This window comes from Catharus ustulatus, chromosome 4 (assembly GCF_009819885.2).
Source record: "Catharus ustulatus isolate bCatUst1 chromosome 4, bCatUst1.pri.v2, whole genome shotgun sequence".
Taxonomy (NCBI): domain Eukaryota; kingdom Metazoa; phylum Chordata; class Aves; order Passeriformes; family Turdidae; genus Catharus; species Catharus ustulatus.
Genome location: NC_046224.1, coordinates 74,842,089 through 74,855,467, shown reverse-complemented (window position 1 = coordinate 74,855,467; position 13,379 = coordinate 74,842,089). Strand labels below are relative to the sequence as shown.

Here is a 13,379-nt window from a genome sequence, read left to right as displayed (position 1 = left end):
CATGATTGACTGTTTCTACTGCTGCTGCTCTCTGTGGTGTCCTGAGGCAGTGAGTCAACACAGACACCAAACAGATACTGTCTCCTGGGAGTTCTTGGAATCTGCAGCTTCCTATTGATTCTGAGGAGATGGGGCATGGTAGGACAGCTGAGGCTTTGTCAAGGAAAGGGCAGGCCAAGAAGAAAAGAAAGATTTGATGAGGATAAGAAGAAAGTGCAGCTGTGTTAACTGGCCTCCAGGCTTCACTTGAATGGGCAGAGAGCAGGATGCATCCATGTAGAAGCTTTGTCAAGGTTGCATTCCTCCTGAAGCCACCTTTGTTCCCATCATGGTGAATGCCCTCCCTTCTTTTACATGCCTTGCTCCCCCACAGACCCTGCTATCCTCAATGGAGTTTACATGTCAGAAGCCCTGAATCCTATTTTTGTGGACAACTTTGAAAGGGATCCCACACTGACCTGGCAGTACTTTGGCAGCTCCACTGGATTCTTCAGGTTGTACCCAGGTAAAAAGAATAGAGATTGGCTTTGCTCTTTCAGGGCAACACAGTTTTGTGAGACAGGATCTGTGCCATGGAAGAATCCAAGAAGATTCCATGGCCCCTTGGATGGCTACATGCCCTTGTTCTGTGACCTGGCACATTCTGGGGAAGGTGAAAGCAGAGATGGCTGTGAGCAGAGCTTGTAGAAGGGAATCTGGGGATGTATCCATGCCACTGCTGCTTTTTTATGCTCTCAGCCACCCTCTGGGTAAAACAAAATCTGTTGTTGAGAACTAAATATAAGTGACAAAAAGATCAAAGTACAAGCAATTGCTTCCCAAATTTGAACAGACTAGGTACATCTTTTTAAGAGAAATTTAATGAACAGTTTTGCCAGAGCTGCCAAAGATCAAGCAGCTCTTCTGTATTTCTGCAGAAGGGCCACTGCTGTGGCCAGGGAACAGCAGCAGTGCAGGTGCCTGGGGAGCAGGGAGCATGCCCTGCCTGCCTGTGCTGACTGCTCCTCTTGCTGCTCTCTTCAGGAATAAAGTGGTTACCAGATGAGAATGGAGTCATCTCCTTTGACTGCAGAAACCGTGGCTGGTAAGTTTTGGCCAAAGCACCTTTGATCCCTTCCTCTGTCTCCCACCTTGGTGAGTTGCTGATGAGTGCTTCGTGTCCTGTGGTGCTCCTGCAAGAGATAGGGATATATAAACAAAGGTAATAGCAGGTTAGGAAGCCCTGCCAGCAGCAGTTTTCCCTGTGGTATCTAACACGTGCCACATGGAAATAACACTTCTGTGACTGGGAGGTAGGGATATTTAATTTTATATTTAAATTTGTTTCAGAACGGTGATGTGTTTATTCAGTCTGCTCAACATGACTAAAGCAGACCTGAAGAATTGTCACTCTTGGCTGTGTCTGCAGGAGGCTCAGCAGTCCCCAGTGCAGGAAGGGAGGTGCTGGGGCCAGTCTGTTCCTACTGGACAGCTGTGCTCATGGTGCGTGTGGTGGCCAACATTCCTCTTCCCTGGCTCTCACCATGCTTCCTGTGCCCTTTGTTGTGCAGGTACATCCAAGCTGCCACCTCTCCCAAGGACATTGTCATCATTGTGGATGTCAGTGGCAGCATGAAGGGCCTGAGGATGACCATTGCCAAGCACACCATCGTCACCATTTTGGATACTCTGGGAGAAAATGACTTTGTCAACATCATTGCAGTATGTCTGCCTCCATTCCAGTGCCGAGCTGTGTCCCTGGTGCCTCACCCTCTCCTCCTTCCCCTCAGCAAACCACAGTGACCTACCTTCAGCAGTACCTGTGTGGGATGGGGAGTTTACCCAAATTACCCTTGGGAAGGTCAGCAGGGTGGCTGCCAGGTCATCTCATCTCTCCTCCACAGAGGATCTTGGCTGCATCTTTTTGCTTTCTTAGGGATGTGACTGCAACAGATAACAAAGGGCTGCAGAGACACCTCAGCTAACCATTGTGACTTGTTGTAACTCTGTATTTGGGTCCAGCAGCAGCAGTGTAATCCTCAGGATAATGTTTCCCGGCTATAAAATTACTGCCATAGGCCTTTTTGTGCACTAGCATCCTGTAAGGATGCCCTAACAGTTGTGAATTGATCAGCAGAGCCTGCATGGAGCTTGGTCAGGAAGCCTCAGTGTTTCTCTCTTCCGTTTTGAGCCCTGGCAAGGTGAGGATGGGCTGGTTAGCTGCAGAGAACCAGAACCGCTCACCACAGAAAGCAAAATATCTTCATAGCAGGACTGGTGCCATGTTAAAGGCTCCTTGCCTTCTCATTTTCACAGCTAATTGAAACAACATCTCCTTCCCCCGGCTTCTTTCCATGATAGCTTGCCAGGGCACAGTACTGAGATATAAATTCTACTTTTTGTTGATAGCTTCTTATGTTAGCTAATTAGAAACTCCAGTGGCAACAATTCTGTCTTTATATGACTGGACAGATGGGAGAGTGAACAGTGTTGGCAGAAAAATAGAGGGGAGATATTAAGGAGTGTGAAATATCTGTTCTTCAAAAACAATCCCAGAAATACCCTGTTTTATATATATATATTACTTTACTGCACTCAGAGCAAGAGCCTGCGGCTCAGAGGCCTTTTAGCCTGACCTAAGCTCCTATTGATCAGCTGAGCATCAGTGGCCTCTTAGGAACTGCACTCTCATGAACCTTGCAGGAAAAGGTTCACAGGAGCCTTACCAAGCTTTACCTTACATGGAACAGCCTGGAATCATCCACTCCCCTGATTATCCCAGCCCAGTGGATGTGTGCTTACCTGGTTTGTTATTGTTCAGCTGTGCACCAGAAGCTTCAAACTTCAAGGTTCAGCTGATGGCTGGGGACTCACCAAGGCTCCAGAAGTTAAAATTATGTACAGAAAGTGCTGGAAGCAAGGCCAGGGGTGCAAGTTCATAAAGTGGGGATAAAATACTTGGTGTGAGTGGGGAGAAGAGAAAAAATTAGCTTTGAATGTGTAGATATGCTCAGCTGGAACTTGGCAAAACACTGTAATTAATGTGTTATTCAAACAAAAGATTGTCAAAATCCTTGTTTGGCATGGTAACTATAAACATAAAATAGATGTTTATATTTTAAAACATAAAATTTTTAAGGGAAACAGGTATAAAATGGTGTAATGCTCCATGCTGTTTTCTGAACATCAACCTAGGGCACGAACCCATTTTGTGAATTGTCTCCCTTGACAACCCCATTCTTTTCGTTTTCTCTTTGCAGTACAATGATTATGTTCATTTTATTGAGCCCTGTTTTAAGGGTATCCTGGTCCAAGCAGACAGAGACAACAGAGAGGTGAGTATCAGGCCCCTCTCAATGTAACTCTCTTCATGTAAGCAGAGCACAGGGTTGAGATGCTGAGAGATGAAACTCCAAGGACGAGGAAAAGGGTTTGCATTTCAGAAGCCAGCACAGTTTGGTGCTGTGTGCTGGCTCTGTGGCTCTTCCTAGCTTAGCCCAAGCTGCTGTGACAGGGGTCATCTGTCACAGCTTCCCTGTGTCCCCACTGCTGGACCACGAGCACAGCCAGTCCAGGCTGCCTTATTAAAAACTGTGTAGAGGGCAAAAGGTCTCCCTCTTAGACACCCCACACCCTCAGCCCTCAGCATGGGAGTAATCTGTCCTCTCCTAGTGACTGTGTTCTCAGCCTGCTCCATCAGGCTGGACTGCCAGCAAGCCCTCTCTGAGGAGGGGTTTTGCTGCTCTGATCCAGGAGGCTTCAGCAGCCCTGAGGTGGCCAAGCTGCTCCACCATCCTCTGGGCTGACTGGCATTTTTAGGTTCTCTCCCTAGTTTGTTTTTTTTTCCTTCCTCTTTCATTTTTTTTTAGTTTGTGTTACTACATCCCTGTATGCCTTCAACAGCCAGATTGCTTTCCCAGATTAGCCCTAGGTCAGAGGGTATGACTGCAGAGGGTGATGTCTTCTGCAGTGTTTCCCAAAGAATTCCCAATCATCCTAGACATCCTCTTGCAGAGAGGGTTTAAGCATAGACAAGCATTCAGTGTTGATTTTTTTCTTTCCCCCCCATCCTGTTACTTGTGGGCACACAGGATGGGGTGGTTTTTTTTTTCTCACCTGAAGGAGCAGAAAAGGCTAAGTTGGATTTCCAGTAGTTTTGCCTCTTCCAAGGTCTTGCATGGATTGTCAGTGGTTCACAGTCCAGAGACTGTAAAATGCAGTGCTGCTGGAGCTGGATGAGCACAACCTTTTCTGGGCTTCTTTCCTGCCCTGGTCAGAAGGAACACCCTGCTTGCAGCTCATTCCTGTTTGATCTTTCCTTTCTTTTCCAGCACTTCAAGCAGCTGGTGGATGAACTGCAGGCAAAAGGAGTGGGGACTGTGAGCAAGGCTTTGACAGAATCCTTCAAAATCCTCCGAGAGGTACGAGTTGGTTCTGATGCTTGTGTGGGGCACTGCCCACCCCTGCATTGCTCCCACCAGTGATAGCACTTCCCTCAGGGTGCTGCAGTGCTCTCGTGGATCCCGAATTTGTGACAAGCAGTGCGCAGGGCTCACCCATCTTAGGGGCAGTTGGTTTGTGCATGATGTCTACAGGCACCAGTCCCTGGCCAGGAAGGATCAGGAACCAGCCAGGAAGGATCAGGAGGCAGCCAGGCTGTGGCCTCACGAGTTTTCCTGATGAGCACACAACTGGGCATTGCCCAGGCACCCTACAGGTGGTGGCAATGAAATATAACTGATCAGCTGAGGGCCATGATTCTGGTTGTAAGTAATGTTATTAGTGAGCAGTGATGGTAATGAAGAACATCAAAGATTATTCTTCAGATTTATTTCAATGTCACTTTGATGAGTATCAGTGCTTGGGGAAGAAATCACAGGTACAGGAGAATTAATCCCTTTGGTAAGACCATAAATGATTCATTGCCTCATGTGAATAGGAAATTCAGTAGCCTGGTGGTAAACATACTCTTTAAATCTGTTTGTTAAGGAATGGTAACAAGAAACCAGCTGAATACCCCCATCCCCTCATGGCACTGTCTGTAGTGGGATCGTGGGTCATAAAATCATAGAAGGGCTCGGCTTGGAAGGGGCCTTAAAAGCTGAGACAAAATATGTCCTCCACTGACATAGCTGAACCAAAGATCCTTACAAGGAGAGAGTGCTGCCCATGAATCCCAGTGGACTAACATGACTCCACTGCAGTAATAAACTCCTTGGGGGCTAAAGAATTTAATTTTTCTCTATTTAGCATTTAAAAATGCAGTCAACAATTTCAATGGTCATCACTTATCTTGATTCTTGTTGATTGTTTCTTACTTAATGAGCTCTAAACCCCTCTGAGATGGCTCTTGGACAGTACAGCACCCAGTGGTGATAAAACCTTCTGCTGTTAGTCACTCACAAGGTGAAGTGATTAACACTTCTTGCTTTTTGTTATCACCTTGGATCTGGGGACGAGGCTCGGGCATTGGAGCACAGGCAGATGAGGAAAGGTGTCGTGCCTTGGAAATGGCTGTCCATAAAACAGTGGTTCAGATACTTTGTCTCCTCTATCAAATCTGTGAAACGGAGTGCTTTAACATCAGCAGCTGGAGCACCCCAGGCTCTGCAGGTGCCACAGCTTAAGGCAAAAGGTGCCCCCTGCCAAGTGCTCCTGGGGCTCTCTGAAATCATCTCCTCGAGTTTCTTAGACCTGTGTCGGTCATAGCAAAGGAAAAGGGTTTTTGTTAGTGTGCCCCAAAACAAATCTGTGCAGCCACAGTCAGCAGAAAAGGGAGCTTTGGTGGAGTTGTCTCATCAGACACAACTCCCACTCTCAGCTGTTCCTCTCCTGTTATTGCTCATGGGAGCATAAGCAAGAGAATGAAAATTGCGACATCACACTGATGGAAGAGGCTTTGCTGATTACAATAGACAGCCAGTAATAATATCTGTAATGAAAGTGGCTGCAAAATTTTCCTGGTAATTTTCCTCAGTCCAATTGCTCAGAGCATTAATAGCCCAGCAGAGACCTACTCAATGAGGTATGAGTAGCAGAGAGGGGTGGAAGAAGAGCACAGATCTCTCACTGTTTTCCCCCATTGCCCTCTGGGGGAGACAGGGCATATTTTAATATGTGATGCGGTTTTCAGACCAGTTTCGGGAGAGCAGTTAGCCAGAGACCCCCGTGTGCCTCTCTGCCATGCTCAATAAACCACTTGAACTCTCCATTTCAATTAAGCCACAAACCAAGTGGTTTCAGTAAAATATGCATCCCAGGGAAACCATGGTCTTAAGTACATATTTACTAAGTGCTTCAAAATTCTCAGGTGTCAAGTGCTATCTTTTGAGGTCTTTTCTTGTTTATTCAGTTTTAATCTGTCTTGCTGCTCTCTTCCTTGTTTCAACAAGCTTGGCTTGCCTTGTTCTTTCCCCTCTTTCCTGCAGGATTTATACCCTTCTGTTCTGCTTCCAGGCTGGAGAAGCGTTTTCCCAACACTGTATGAGTGCTACAGCTGAGAGCTATCAGGTGCTAAGCAGAGCAGATTAATTGCCTTCCTTGTTTTACACACTGTGGTCCTCTTAACAGGACATAAGACAACAGCTAAGTTTTTTTCAGGCACTGTCACATTGTTAATTCCTATCCAGCTGATGTGTCTCTGCTGCATCCCTCCCCAGGCAGTATCCACCCTCCTCTCCTGTGTTGGAGCCACTGCCTCTCCTTTCCAATGTACGTACATGTGTCCTCCTTTCTCAATATTTTGAAAGCTGTTGCTTTTCCCACCCTGTGGAGGACAAGAAAAGCCAAGTTCTGTTTTCCAAGGCCACCTTGGAATGATGTTTTCTCTTAGCACTAGGCTGATTCAGTCATGCCTTGACTCACTGTTGATCTCAGAAATCACATAAACATTGAAGTTAATTGAGTGGGTCATTCCAGAATGGCTGTAGGTGGAAAAAAAAGATGATGAAACTGGTAACGGATTGGATTTCAGTGAGACACAAAATTCTGAGTAACTGGAGCCGTAAAAAGAATGAACCTGTGTGCTGATGTAAGTAAACAAAGGTTTGTGGCCTCTCACAGTCTACTTGTGTGTGCTTCATTTGCACATTCACAAGAAGCATGTTACTGATTTTTCTAGCCACATGCTAAGTGTTTAAGGACAGTTTATCAATTCATTTTCTGTGCTTTTTGTGGATTCCCTCTTCACCCTTTGGGATCCTGTGTAGTCCCAGTCAGGTCTCAGCCCATGAGGCAAGTAGTTCAGCTGCACCTTCTGCAATTCTTTCCCTTCATGCTGAGCAGATTATTTAAATGCCTTCAGTTAGTTTTTGTTTTAACCTTACCACTTTTTGACCCTGCCCCTAATTAATTTGTTCTTTTCTTAGTTTATCGCTTCAGTGGGTACCCAGCCATTACAATATTTTCCTTTCGATGATCAAGGATGGAGGCTCTGAAGCCTCTCTGCTTGACCATCTCCCTCTGTTTTTTTTTATCATTTGGCATCATGTTATTTTTTACTGTCTTTCTTGCTTCTTCTCTGAACTCTTAGAAATTGTTTTTGGATTTCAGTCACATTTTTATGGTCCTGGATTCTACAGCTTATTTTTCAGGATATGCAAAGCTCATGATTTCTTGTTTACCAGTTCCTGCTATTTTGCTTAATGCCCTTTCTTGTTTCTTCTTCACTGGCTTTGCTTTGTTGTCTGCTGCTGATTTTCCCCCCATGAGATACCTTGCACAGAGTTTGAATATTCAGCAGTTCTGGAGGCCGTTCCAGAGGCAGGTCTGCATAATAATGGGGCAGGAGGAGATGGGAAGGGGCTGCTCAGTGCCCTGGCCAGGCGTGCACATAATCAGCACGCGTGCCTGCACATCTCTGAGCGGTGCTGATGGTTCCTATTGCTTCTCTGGGAGCTCTGTGCCAGCCTGGAACTGCAGAGCAAAAGGCAATGAGCAAACAAGGCAGTACAGGAGTCTGTGACCCTGAATTAATTAGAGCATGCCTGTTAGCCCTGGCAACGTGACTGAAGCTACACACCCCCGTGCCTCTTTCACTGAGCCAGCTCTAGCCTGCATTTCTTCAGACATCTCTGCTCTGGACATGCTAGTGCTCATCTCCCCTTCTTTCATGCTCCTAAGACTTCAGTAAGAGCAGGGAATTATGCTCAGAGCTTGCTGTGAATGCTGTCAGATCATTTGCTACAGCTGCAGCCAGTCACAAAGGACCTAAAAACCAGGGATTACCTCTTGTTCGTTTGTTTTCTAAATCTGTCTTTTTAATCTCCATTTCTATGACACTGATGATCTCATTTTCCCTCTTGAAAATATCGTCTACTCCTGTAATTAGGAGATTGCTGGTTCTCATACAAACATCTAATTTCTCAGTATCTCAGTATTATGAGTTCTGAAATAAGCTTCATGAAGAGATCTTAAGTAGTTTGAAATGGTGGGTGACCTTAATTAAGTGTTAATTTAATAATAATCTAACCAGACATATTGGAGATGGCAACAGTTTGGCATAAGCTGCTTTTGTAACCACAAGGTTCATGTGTCTGTGATCTGAGCCTCATCCTGACAGCATCTCCTGCACCCTGTGCCTCCCTGGTGGGCACTCACGCTGCCTGTGCTCTTTGCTAATCTGCACCCAGTTGATCTCTGTCCTAGAAACAGCTCACTTGATGCTCTGGTTTTTTCCTACCTGCTGGTCTTTAGCAGAATCCCATGTGGCTCTCACCTGCTTTTGCTCCTAAGAGCATTCTGTGTTTGTTCCTGCTATACCCCCTCAGCCTTGACTGCCTGTCTCCCTTCCTGAAGGTGCTGCTGTGGGGACACCAGAGAGCAGGAGCACATCCAAACACCTCATCCTGGCTCAGTGCTTCCCACAGATGTTTCACCTGAGAGCAGCTATTACAGCACCCTTCTCACTCCTGATCATCTGTCCTGGTTCTGGTCCTTGATAAAAGCAGGGGCACAGCCAGAGAGGGGTTTGTACCTGTGCTCATTCAGGAGCTGGTGAATCCATGCTTCCTGCAGTGAGGTTACAGGGCATGTGTGAAATGGAAGGAGGCAGCACTGATAACATAGCTGGAGGCAGAAGATAATGTTAGAGTGATATTAGCACTGAATCTGTGATTTCACAGTAAGGGACAATCAGGGCATAACTGTAGGAGTGGTGAAATTGAGGTATTAATGGTATTTGTGGTCAGGATGTTAATCTGCAGTGGAACCACAGGAGCAGCCATGTTGGTAAAGGCATTTGTCTGTCATAACAGAGCATTACCAAACCTGAAAGGAGTTGGGAATTAAGCTCTAAAACATCTAAGAACTCCCACCATCTAGGCTCTTGTTCTCCCATCCAAGGGTTTCATTTTATACTATTAATTTTGCCACTTGGATACCTTTTTTCTCATTTGTAAGATACAACTATCCTCTCCAGTTTAAAATTGCTGCTGTTTGATGTAACCTTAGTCACCTTTCAACTGGTCTCCTGTATACTCTTCATCTTGTGCTATCTCATTAATCTTTGTTAGCAGGAGAACTGTTGCCTTTCCTTCTTGCCATAATTTTTAGCTCTGCATCCGTTTCTGTACCCTCCTCTGTTGATGAGGCTTTTCCTTGCTCAGAGCATAGCAGCAGTGAGAGGCCGGACAAGGAGAAGCACAGAGTGCCACAGAGCTGGCAGCTGCAGTGCAGTGGCTGCTCAGTTTGGTCCCTGGGATGGCCTCAGCTGCCTCTGCTGCTGGCTTTAGCACTGTTTTGGTGCTGCATACGCCCTCAGTTCTCTGGAGCAGGGTGGGAAGCACACAGAGCAGGAGACAGGCAGTATTCCAAGGCTGGTTCTGCCTGGCTGGACAGGCAGGGTCTGGTTTGCTGGTAGGAGCCCATCTGTCCAACACCTCTGCAGGTGCCCTTGGGAGCACATCAGTGTTTGTAGCAGAGTCCTGGTGTACTTCTGCTCAGCCTTAAAAATCCCCTATGCATAGATAACAGGTCAGCTGTCATGTCAGTGTATGACCTCTCTGTCTGGCACATCCGTAACCTTTCCCAGCTCTGATGGCAGCAGCCTTCTTTTTTCATATGCTCCTGCCTTTCTTTGCTTTTCTTTGGCAGATTGATGGATTCACCCTGAAATAATGAGACTGATTTCCTGCTCCTCTTGCATTTTCTGCCATAAAAAGTGACAGTTACTGCTGTCAAATCAAATTACCGTGTTTATGGTCAATCTATAGTTGTTTTGAATAAACTAACACGACTGTGCAAGATGTGAAGCAGCAGGGAATTGCACCCTTCCTCCACTTCTTTTCTCCTCGTTATTTTACTTCTGTAATGCCTCCTGTGTCTGCATGTGCCAGGCAGGGCTGTATAAATAAAATCTATATGCAGCGTGTGAAGACAGTCTTCTTTCTGAGTGGTGTGAGGTTTGCAAATGGAAGTCAGGATCTGGCCCGCTGTGAATAAATAGAGTACAGCTCCTCAAAAGCAGCCTGTGCTGGCATAAGCAGTGCTCTCCCTCTCTGTTTGCAGTTCAGAGAAGCTGGCCAAGGAGGTTTGTGTAACCAAGCCATCATGCTGATCACCGACGGAGCCGTGGAGGATTACGAAGCTGTGTTTGAAAAATACAACTGGCCTGATCGGAGGGTTTGTCTGGGGAGTGATAAACAGAAGGGGAGGGGAAAGGTGCTGTTCTGCTGTGGTGGGAGTAGAAGAGCATAAGCCAGGATATCAGGCAAAGCTGAGCATTCACATAGTCCAGCACCTGAATCCCCATGGGCACCTGACTGTAAATGCAAGCACAGCAGCCAGGCAGGAGCCTGCTGCAGTGATTTCTGAGGTAAGAGGATTACAAATGCATATCTCTAGGTCAGGTAAGCTTTTCTTCTTCATCAACTGTGTTTTATAAAGGTGTGGGCAATCAAGATGTTCTCCTGCTAAAATTATAAAGATGGAGTTGAGTATTTTAAAATGACAAACCAACTTTTGCTGAGAGTTTTAATTCCTTGCAGGACTGTTTATAATTGGTCCTGTTCAGGAAAGGTTTGGCTATTCTGATTTCTTATGGCAGCCAGGGGAATGATCTAAACAGCCTCTCTAGGTGCCTTCCAGCACTGTTACTCTGATGTCTGTGATTACAGGCAGTAGCAAAGCTGGCTGTGAAAGTGGAACAGACCACTGCTCATCCTAAACCCTCCTGACTTAGTTGTTTACCTCATCCCAGCTAGCAGCAATGCACAAAGGGAGAGAAGCAGTCTACTGAGAGACCAGAGCAGGAAGCTGTTAAGACGGTTAATTTCGGGATTGGCTCTTTTGTTGGTGGTCAAACCCAAGAGGAATGGTGAAGCTGTCTTTAAATGATTCATGTGGCCAGCTGCTCCCCTGGGTAAAGGATTCCTGGGAGCTATAAATCTCTCTGCATGTGGTTGCTGAGTGCCTGGCAGAGCTGCTATCATAAAATCAAACAGAATTTGCACTTCTCTGTTATTCAGATGATCCCGGGTGCTGCTTGGCTTTCTGGGCTTATTGCAATTGGAAATCAAGTTCCGGGCCACAAAACAGGAAACAAATGGAGCGAGAGGCTCCTGTGTCTGTGTGAAGGCAGAGCTATTGCCCCCACCCCACTGACACCAGTGGACAAGGGCATGCCACACTTCAGCCATTTGGTTTGGTAGCACATTACAGCCTGATTCTCCTGTCTTTGTATCCCTCTAGGTGCGGGTGTTCACGTACCTCATTGGACGGGAGGTCACTTTTGCCCCGAACGTGAAATGGATTGCCTGCAATAACAAAGGTGCTGTGCACGAGCAGTGCCCAACTTCCTGCACCCCTCCAGGGCTTCCCACCACTGCTGGGGCCCACAAGCCCTTGCTTGGGAGACAGCCTAAGGGAAAGGCAGACCCTGCTGGCACACATGAAGTGTGCCTGTGTCCAGCTAACACTAGTCCTCCGTGCTGAGCCACCACATTTTCCTGTCACTGTGCCAAGGGATACTATGACCGAGATTCATGCTGGCTCTAGTCCACCTAAGTCTCTTGTGCTTATTGTATCCCAGTTGTTGGCTTTTGACAATCTGTCTAAAGTTCTGTCAGAGGCCTGATGTCTTTTGGCTGAGCTATAAAACAAACATTGCTGCTTTAAAGATGTTAGAGCAATTTTCACAAGGTCTGCAGTTTAACCCCTGTATCCTGGCCAAATTCTTTGTGTTTAAGTGGTTTTCACTGAGGTACCAAAATTGCTTGTTAATCCCACCCCAAACCCACTGGTCTAACGGGCACGAAATTACGCAAATGAGAAAATCCATCCACAGTAGGTGAGTCACCTCTATGCATTTGGGGCCAGTTAAAAAGCCAAGTTAGCACTGTCAGAGTCTGTAAGAGTCAAGGAAGAAAGAGAGGGGGGGAAAAAAGCCATCCATGTTTGGGGATGACCTGTCTTCTGGAGATAGTGTAATGCTAGTTACATCAGTGTCCTCTTTAAACAGGGAAAGGAAGGGAAAACTCAAGCTGACTGTCAGGTACAAACTGTGTTCCAGCAGAGCATGAAATACATGGGAACATATGCAGCTGAAAACAGTTGACAGGAGAATGTCTGTGAGCTGGGGATGCTCAAGGCTCAAGCATTCATCTAATTAGTACTATGAATTACACATAATATTTTTAGGTTTTGTTAAATGAAGCAAACCCCTGGGTTTCAGGTTGTATATTCAGCCAGGAGATTAGTGACAGAGTTCATAGTACTCTTGGTTCACTGTAAAATGTCAGACTGTTCTTCTGAATAACCAGGTAACACAAATGTGCTTTTTGTATTTTGATTCTCACCTACTAGATCTGAGCTGTGCAGAGGCCTCCCTGATTTTGGTTCTTCTGTTTCAATGCATTGTGTAACTCTTTTGGTCCTTGTTTTAAATCTGTTTCCACATCACATAACTTATCAGAACATGAGCCCTTCCACATGACAGTGTTTTCCTGGCAATAGGAAAGTTTTCCATCTATCTGATGCCTTCTATCCTATACCAAGCACAACCAATGCCTGTGGTGAAAAGCAGGACACAAGAATCCTCATGACATTGCTCTGTGTTAGCACTTCTAACTAGCAGCTACTTCTGAGGAAGTTACTTTTGGTAACTTGAGAACTTCCCCTTTACTCGTTTTAGCTTTAGACTGCTATAAATCCAGCTGTAGGGACAAAGCTTGGGAAATAGCTAACTTGCACTTCTTATTCTGCTTCCAGTGTCTAGATGGTAGTAGTTGCCATCCTTGGATGCAAAGCTAGGCAGACTGAAGAGTGCTGGAAAAAATCTAGAAGAGAAGATGGGAATTTGGTCTTAATATAAAATAGAACAGGGCAAGTGGATTTCCACAGATGCTTTTGCATAGGAGACATGTCAAGGCCCGTTTTATAAAAAGCATATTACCCACCTGGGT

The 13,379-nt window shown here is 46.0% G+C and overlaps 1 protein-coding gene across 2 annotated transcripts in view; it reads left to right on the top strand.

Moving 5' to 3' along the window:
* Positions 1 to 13,379, top strand: part of CACNA2D4 (calcium voltage-gated channel auxiliary subunit alpha2delta 4) — a 117,804-nt gene that overhangs the window by 12,877 nt on the left and 91,548 nt on the right. For both annotated transcript variants that reach the window (XM_033057445.1, XM_033057446.1), the window contains exons 6-12: positions 374 to 505; positions 1,024 to 1,084; positions 1,551 to 1,701; positions 3,240 to 3,314; positions 4,311 to 4,400; positions 10,486 to 10,599; positions 11,668 to 11,746. In XM_033057445.1, the coding sequence (XP_032913336.1) occupies positions 374 to 505; positions 1,024 to 1,084; positions 1,551 to 1,701; positions 3,240 to 3,314; positions 4,311 to 4,400; positions 10,486 to 10,599; positions 11,668 to 11,746 (702 nt within the window). The remainder of the gene's footprint in view (positions 1 to 373; positions 506 to 1,023; positions 1,085 to 1,550; positions 1,702 to 3,239; positions 3,315 to 4,310; positions 4,401 to 10,485; positions 10,600 to 11,667; positions 11,747 to 13,379) is intronic.